Genomic DNA, 8,944 nt, shown 5'->3' with positions numbered 1-8,944 from the left:
GCACATACTACCTATAAAGAATTTCCCAGGAGCCACCACAGTGAGGCTCATAGTGTTTACTTTGAAGTAGATTTCATTAAACCAAAAAAAAAACCAAACCTGTTGCCAGTGAGTCGATTCTGACTAATAGCGACCCTATAGTATGAGATTCCATTATAATTCCTTGTTTTATCCCTTTCGTTTGTGTTCTTGTCTGCAAACTCTGGGGCACATTTGCAGGGAAAGAATAATAAAGGTTAGGAACAGTTGAGGAATTATGTACTTAAAACAGCAGAGAATGGCTTAATTCTTTTAGTGACTGGATTAAAAAGAACTCGTGTACAATTGAGATCTTTGACTAATTTTAAGTAATTTTTCATGTTTATTTCAAAATAGGTTGGGAAAACATAAGCAGGCATTTATTGGCAAAGCAAAGAATAAAGAAACAGCAAATAATGAAAAGATTCGACTTAGACTACCTTTTCAGTACATTGGCACATACTAGATAAAATTAAGCAGTTGAGAAGTATTTTTTTTAAAGGTGTCTAGGGTAATCTCCCTCTGATTGAGTATAAAGTACTTTGTGGTCCTTCAGCATCAAGTTGCCTCATGCTTCTTTAGTTTTCTCAAGCTAATTTTTATTTCACAGCACCTGGTATATGAAATAATTTCACACCATGCCCAAGATGCGGGCCACCCACCAGCTACATGGCATGATGACTCTGCAAGCTGAACGGCAGCCTTGGTAATTATAAGGCCATGGGTTGTAGCCCCCCAGCGGTTCACAGATCCTCTGGCAGTGTGTGTAGCTCCGTCTACACTCTATACAGCAGATTCCTTCATGATCCAGCCTAGGGTCGAATGTCATGCTTTCACCTTCCTGCTGCTGTGACAGTGAAAGAGAATTATTTGAGTGTTCTGCATAATGAGAAGTCTTAATAGTATGCACATTGTTTTTAAATAAGATCTTGAGTTTTTCAGTGCTGCAAGAAATAAGCATAACCTGCTTGAGAAGTATTCAGTCTTGTAATCTGCCCTCATTTAGAATTATTCTGAGTTCATGAAACTTTCACCTGCCTGATCTGTCACTGGCAGGAAGTTTGTGTGTTTAAATGATATCCTGAAGTTGCTGCATGCCTTTACTGAGTGCCATGGTTACCTCTCAGTAGTGACTCAACTTGTTTTAAATAGCAAAATTAAAAGGAAGCATTATGATTCAGAAGTGGCATTTCTGCCACTACAATAGCAAAACAAGCCTTATGATTCAGAAATAGCATTTCTCCCTCTGCTAATTTTAAGTCAGTGGAAATCTGTGTTGCTTTGTTGTATGGCTTCTAGTGCACTTGGGAGCATATTTTAAAACTCACTGATCTACGCTCCTTGGAAACTCTATGGGGCAGTTCTGCTCTGTTCTATAGGGTCGCTATGAGTCGGGATCGACTCTACTGCACTGGAATATATAGACCTAGGCTAACAACAGATTTCAATTCCAGTTGTATTGACCCTGAGAACACTGTCAAGTCATTTCGTTTCTCCTGCCTGCCACAGAACGGGATGTTATCCCAATGGGGACATGGGGTTTGTAACACTCAGAAGAAAAGATGCCATAAAAATAAGAATTCAAGACCTTAAACTTTACCCTCCTAGTTTACATGTGCTGTACTTAGTTACATAAACAGAGAATTGTGTTGCTGAAGTAAAAATCACCTACAAAAATCTCCATTTTCACTGCCAGAGAGATCACAGGGCTGGAAGGAACTTGCCTCTTGCCCAGTTCGCATATCTGGTTTTCCTTTTCACATATTTCTGGGAGTATAGATTCTGTATCCTCTTTATTATGGTATTGGACCACGTTGCCAAGAAGCTCTTTAATATAAACCCTTGCATCAATTTAAGCCCCTTTTCTGAATGTGAGGAGATGGCAGCACTAAACATAAAAGAAACCCAAAAAACGCCAAACCCAATGCAGTCAAATCAATTCTGACTCATGGCAGCCCTGTGTATTACAGAGTAGAACTGAGCTCCATAGGGTTTTCTTGACTGTAATCTTTACGGAAGCAGATCACCAGGTCTTTCTTCTGCAATGCCTCTGAGTGAGTTCTAACCACCCACCTTTCAGTTGGTGATAGCTGAGTGTAAACCATTTGCACCACCCAGGGAGCTACAGTGGATCAGTATACAGAAAAAAAGCCTAATTAGTCTTAATTGGAGGGGGGAAAAATTTAAAACATTGAAATTGAAGTGGTATACTGAACATAGATAAACCTGTAGATTATGCTATTGTTACCTTATTTTTTTTGGCCAAAGTTTTAAATTCTGAAGTGAATTTAAAGAGGATTGGAAGGCAATTGTGATATATCACACACAAATACATTAGAATGTATCTCCAAAATATGAGGATGTTTGTCCTACACCACACTGCCATAATCACACCCAACAAAATTAACAGTTCCCTAACACTATCTGATAAAGTTTACGTTCAAATTTCCCTTGTCACCAAAATATCACTTATTGTCTGACTCTTAGACCATTTTTTATTCAGATTTTTCTCTTATTTCTTGAATTGGGTTCATCTAGGAAAGCAACATTATAACCACATTAATTATAGCTGACTTCTCGGGGGCAGGGGAGTCTGGCCTGTTGGTGGAGGCATTTCCTCGGCTCTTGACAAGGATGCGTTAGGATGAAAAAGTTGGGAGGAAATCTCAGGTGGATATGTGAAGGACTTCGATCATGAGGGGGGAATAAATGAATGTAATAGGAGTTTTTCAAGGGATATGGATTACTCATGTCTGGAACCAGGGCGGACAAAGTCACATCCTGCCCCTCTCAAGGGGCTGATGCCTTCATCCCTTGAACCAGAGTCAGCGAGCCCAACCACGTGGGGAATAAACTATATTAAATATTCTGTTTGCCTAGTCAGATTTTCTTTTTTTCTTACTCTCTGAGCTTAGGGAATGAAGTACTGTGGTGTCCTGAATTTCTGAGAAGTCTTGGGTTAGTTGGAAAATACTTTTTGCCCTAAATCTTTCTAAAATATATTAGTCTCAAACGATAAACTAGAAAATACATTTGTAACACATGACAGACGGTGTAGGACTGAACAGACTACACAGAAAAAATATACAAATGATTTATCAGTGTAGGAACAGATGCTCAACCATACACGTAATTAAAGGCAGGCAAGATAAAACAACCAGAAGATACAATTTTACACCCAAGAGATTGGCAAAGATACAGTTTGATAATAAATGGGTCTTTATTACCATTTGCAGGTGTGTACCTGATGTAACTCCTTGGAAGGCGATTTGCCATCCTGCATTAGAATGTAAAATTCCTGTCTACTTTGACCGAGCACACCTGTGCTTCAGTATTTATTCTAAGAATACACTTCCACATATGTACCAGAGGCATAATAGGTAATGTGTGAGTCCCCCACATGTCTGTCAGTTTGTGCTACTGTGGGGGCTTGTGTGTTGGTGTGATGCTGGAAGCTATGCCACCAGTATTCAGATACCAGCAGGGTCACCCATGGAGGACAGGTTTCAGCTGAGCTTCCAGACTAAGACTAGGAAGAAGGACCCAGCAGTCTACTTCTGAAAAGCATCAGCCAGTGAAAACCTTATGAACAGCAGCAGAGCATTGTCTGATACAGAGCTGGAAGATGAGCCCCCCAGGCTGGAAGGCACTCAAAAGATGACTAGGGAAGAGCTGCCTCCTCAAAGTAGAGTTGACCTTAATGACATGGATGGAGTAAAGCTCTCGGGACCTTCATTTGCTGATGTGGCCTGACTCAAAATGAGAAGAAACAGCTGCAAACATTCATTAATAATCGGAACCTGGAATGTACGAAGTATGAATCTAGGAAAACTGGAAATCGTCAAAAATGAAATGGAATGCATAAACATTGATAACCTAGGTAATTAGTGAGCTGAAATGGACTGGTGTTGGCCATTTTGAATCAGACAAACATGTAGTCTACTGGGAATGACAACTGGAAGAGGAATGGTGTTGCATTCATCGTCAAAAAGAATGTTTCAAGGTCTGTCCTGAAGTACAACGCTGTCAATGATAGGATAATATCTGTACACCTAAAGGGAGGACCAGTTAATACGACTTGTTCAAATTTACGCACCAACCACTAGGGCCAAAGATGAAGAAATAGAAGATTTTTATCAGCTGCTGCAGTCTGAAATTGATTGCACATGCAATCAAGATGCATTGATAATTACTGGCGACTGGAATGTGAAAGTTGGAAATGAAGAAGGATCAGTAGTTGGAAAATACGGCCTTGGTGACAGAAACAATGCCAGAGATTGAATGATATAATTTTGCACGATCAACGACTTCATTGCAAGTACCTTCTTTCACCAACATAAACAGCGACTATACACATGGACCTTGCCAGATGGAACGCACAGAAATCAAATTGACTACATCTGTAGAAAGACAATGGAAAAGTTCAATATCACCAGTCAGAACAAGGCCAGGGGCCGACCGTGGATCAGGCCATCACTTGCTCTTACGCAAGTTCAAGCTGAAACTGAAGAAAATCAGAGCAAGTCCACAAGAGCAGAAATATGATCTTCAGTATATCCCACCTGAATTTAGAGACCATCTCAGGAATAGATTTCACGCATTGAACACTAGTGACCGAAGACCAGACGAGTTGTGGAATGACATCAAGGACATCATCCATGAAGAAACCAAGAGGTCACTGAAAAGACAGGAAAGAAAGAAAAGAGCAAGATGGATGTCAGAGGAGACTCTGAAACTTGCTCTCGAATGTCGAGCAGCTAAAGCAAAAGGAAGAATTGATGAAGTAAAAGAACTGAACAGAAGATTTCAAAGGGCCTCTCGAGAAGACAATGTAAAGTATTATAAAGACGTGTGCAAAGAGCTGGAGATGGAAAACCAAAAGGGGAGAACAGGCTCGGTGTTTGTTTAAGCTGAAAGAACTGAAGAAAAAAGTCAAGACTTGAGTTGCATTAGTGAAGGATTCCATGGGGAGAATATTAAACGAGGCAGGAAGCATCAAAAGAAGATGGAAGGAATACACAGAGTCCTTAAATCCAAAAGAATTAGTATTCAACCATTTCAAGAGATGGCATAGGATCAGGAACCGATGGTACTGAAGGAAGAAGTCCAAGCTGCTCTGAAGGCATTAGAGAAAAACAAGGTTCCAGGAATTGATGGAATATCAATTGAGATGTTTCAACAAACAGATCCAGTGCTGGAGGTGCTCACTTGTCTATGCCAAGAAATTTGGAAGACTGCTTCCTGGGCAACTACCTGGAAGAGATTCATATTTATGCCTATTCCCAAGAAAGGTGATCCAACTGAATGTGGAAATTATAGAACAATATCACACGCAAGCAAAATTTTGCTGAAGATCATTCAAAAACAGCTGCAGCAGTATATTGACAGGGAACTCCCAGAAATTCAGGCCAGTTTCAGAAGAGGACATGGAACCAGGGATATCATTGCTGATGTCAGATGGATCCTGGCTGAAAGCAGAGAATACCAGAGGGATGTTTACCTGTGTCTTATTGACTATGCAAAGGCATTCGACTGTGTGGATCATAACAAACTATGGATAACACTGCGAAGAATGGGAATTCCAGAACACTTAGTTGTGCTCAAGAGGCAGTTGTTCAGGCAGAACAAAGGGATACTGATTGGTTTAAAGTCAGGAAAGGTGTGCATCAGGGTTGTATTCTTTCACCATACCTATTTAATCTGTATGCTGAACAAATAATCCAAGAAGCTGGACTATATGAAGAAGAACGGCATCAGGATTGGAGGAAGACTCATTAACAACCTGCGTTATGCAGATGACACAACCTTGCTTGCTGAAAGTGAAGAGGACTTGAAGCACTTACTAATGAAGATCAAAGACCACACCCTTCAGTATGGATTGCACCTCAACATAAAAATCCGAACAACTGGACTAGTGAGCAACATCATGATAAATGGAGAAAAGATTGAAGTTGTCGAGGATTTAATTTTACTTGGATCCACAATCAACAGCCATGGAAGCAGCAGTCAAGAAATCAAAAGACGTATTGCATTGGGCAAATCTGCTGCAAAGGACCTCTTCAAAGCATTGAAGAGCAAAAATGTCACCCTGAAGACTAAGGTGCGCCTGACCCAAGCCATGGTATTTTCAATCACATCGTATGCATGTGAAAGCTGGACAATGAATAAGGAAGATGGAAGAAGAATTGATGTCTTTGAATTGTGGTATTGGTGAAGAATATTGAATATACCATGGACTACCAGAAGAACGAATAAACCTGTCTTGGAAGAAGTACAACCAGAATGCTCCTTAGAGGCAAGGATGGTGAGACTGCATCTTACACACTTTGGACATGTTGTCAGGAGGGATCAGTCTCTGGAGAAGGACATCATGCTTGGCAAAGTACAGGGTCAGCGGAAAAGAGGAAGATCCTCAACGAGGTGGATTGACACAGTGACTGCAGCAATGGGCTCAAGCATAACAACGATTGTGAGGATGGCGTAGGACCAGGCAGTGTTTCGTTCTGTTTTGCGTAGGATCACTATGAGTCGGAACCGACTCGACAGCACCTAACAACAACAACGTGTGAGTGCGTGCATACCCTGTGCCAGGTATTGTGCTAAAAGCTTCGTGTACGATAACTCGTTTAATCCTTCCTGTAACCCTGTGAAGTATGTACAAGGTTGTATACTATAACAGTATTTACAGCTCAAAAGAAAGGGAAATAAATGCCCATCGAAGCATAACTAGTTAAATTTCAGTATAGAGGCACAGTGGTTAAGAGCTACGCCTGCTAACCAAAGGGTTGGCAGTTCAAGTCCACCAGCTGCTCCTTGGAAACACTTTGGGGCAGTTCTACTCTGTGGTATAGGGTCAGTATGAGTGGTCTACTGCAGTGGGTTAATGGGTTATCCATACAATGAAATACTAGAAACACTGTGTAGCCATAATAATGAATGAAGTAGATCTATGTGGAAGACCTAGAACAATCTCCAAAAGACTGAACTAGGAAAGAAAGCAAAGTGCAGAAGTTCTGTATGTTCTCATTTGTGTTAAAAAAAAAAAAAAATGCGTGTTTGCTTGTGCAGAGAAATTGAGTGACTGGTCATTGTTAATAGATTGCTCTGGAGAGGATGTCTGGGATGGAAGGGAAGTTTGCGTTTTATTGTATGGCGTTTTGTACTGCTTTTAAAAAATGCATGTTATTTTTTTCAACTAAACTAGGTACAAATAAGTATTATTCTACTTTCACTCTGGAAAGTTTAGTAATGTAATATTTCATTGAAGGTTTGAGAAGTTTTTAGCACTTCAGTGTCATTACAAACACCATCTCAGTGTTTCTCAGTGTAAAGAGTATTTTTCTGTGTATGAGTCAGTGGACTGAGAACCCCTGAGGGCAGAAGCTCTGCCTGGGAAAGAGAACACAGTCAACAAGTGTTTGATGAATAGATCGAATAAAGTGGTTATAAGGGGGGAAAGAGAATATTCTTAGTCCATGTGTTGACTCCAGGGCACAGTCAGAGAAAGAGTTTTAAATAATCAAATTCCTGACAAGTATTTGTTTGCATGGATTTGCCTGTGACCAAAAATAAAAGGAGAGGCCAAAAAAACAACTCTGAATAGGGCTGACAGCTAATCAGGATTCTACACTGCCGCGGCAACACCTATGTGTTCTTAGCCGCGATTGTGAACCTTGAACAAAAAAATTAACATGTATTTATACAATAATTGAGCAAAAGTCTCAGCTGAATACTAAATGCTCATTTGAAACCTCAAGTAGAAATACCACCATGTCTGTACTCTGTTGAATGAATTAGTTCAAGTATGTCAGAAGAACAACAGTACTCACGTGATAAGGATTGTCTGGGTTGAAGGGTTCCAAATCTTGAACACTGGGTCTGGTTTCATTATTCAGTCTTCCAGGGCCTGGGTTGCCTTGTGGTGTACTGCTTGGTCTTCTTGTGGTGGTCCGAACAATTTTTCTTATCACTTCTCTTCTCTCTCTCTGAATTTCTGCAAAAAATTGTCATAAATTAATTTATTTTAATAGTTAAGGAAAACAGTGTTGTGTATATCAGGGAGAAGAACTAAGAAAAGGGTATCATATACATGACCAGATACTATTTAGTTTTATACTTTTTTTTTTAAATAATAAAGCATGTTTTAGAGTCTTGGTAGTAGTAAAACATAGATAACCGGAGTCTGGTTTTATAATACTAACTGAAACAGGCATTGTGAGATGGCTAGCAAACATCCATTCCCAACTCGCTTTTTCTTTGCCTCTGTTCTTAGGCCAAGAAAGTAGAATACTACTTACTTTGCCAGCCTCCTATGCAATTAGGTGACATATTTCTGGCTGGTGAGACGTACGGTGTGCTGGTGTGGTTTCTAGGAAAGCATCTGCTTTCTTGGTAATAGGGGACAGATATGAGTTAAACTGTCTTTCTTGAGAGTAGATGTATTATCTGGAGCCAACTTGGGCCCATGAAGTGATAGGCATAGGGATGATAAGTAACGAAGTGAGTGATAAGCTACAAAGAGAGTTGATGGTATTAAGTATCAGAAAAAGCCCCGTACTGCTAGACTTCTGATTATATATAAAAAATTAACTCCTGTTTGTTTAAACCACTGTTGATCAGGTAGTCTGTTACTTGCAGTCCTGTGCATTCCTAATGACTGTGTATAAAGTGTTACAGTTTTCAAGGAATATGTTATCTTGGTTGAGACTCTCAAACAATTCTATGGGATGTAAAAAGCAGATGTTTCTATACACGAGGGCATCGAGGCTAAGAAAGACCAAATGACTTGGCCAGGACCATAGAATGGGTGGCCAAACTAGGAGTAGAATGTGATTTTTTTTTTTAGTTTCCAGCTCAGTGCTCTATTTCAGCACACTGCCTCATTGATCTTGCAGCATGACCTATGGCTGCTAAGTAACCAAGGTTT

At 40.1% G+C, this 8,944-nt stretch overlaps 1 protein-coding gene across 1 annotated transcript in view; it reads right to left on the bottom strand.

The window, feature by feature from the left end:
* Window positions 1-221: 221 nt before the first annotated feature.
* CNMD (chondromodulin) overlaps window positions 222-8,944 on the bottom strand; it is a 32,246-nt gene continuing 23,523 nt past the window's right edge. Inside the window, exons 6-7 of the mRNA XM_023551237.2 lie at window positions 7,848-8,011; window positions 222-865 (exon numbers count right to left, since the gene is read on the bottom strand). Coding sequence (XP_023407005.2) covers window positions 650-865; window positions 7,848-8,011 — 380 coding nt within the window. The 3' untranslated portion in view covers window positions 222-649. The remainder of the gene's footprint in view (window positions 866-7,847; window positions 8,012-8,944) is intronic.

Source organism: Loxodonta africana, chromosome 17, assembly GCF_030014295.1.
Source record: "Loxodonta africana isolate mLoxAfr1 chromosome 17, mLoxAfr1.hap2, whole genome shotgun sequence".
In the NCBI taxonomy this organism is placed as follows: domain Eukaryota; kingdom Metazoa; phylum Chordata; class Mammalia; order Proboscidea; family Elephantidae; genus Loxodonta; species Loxodonta africana.
Note: the sequence above shows the minus strand (reverse complement) of the source record. Positions and strands in the feature narration are given on the sequence as shown.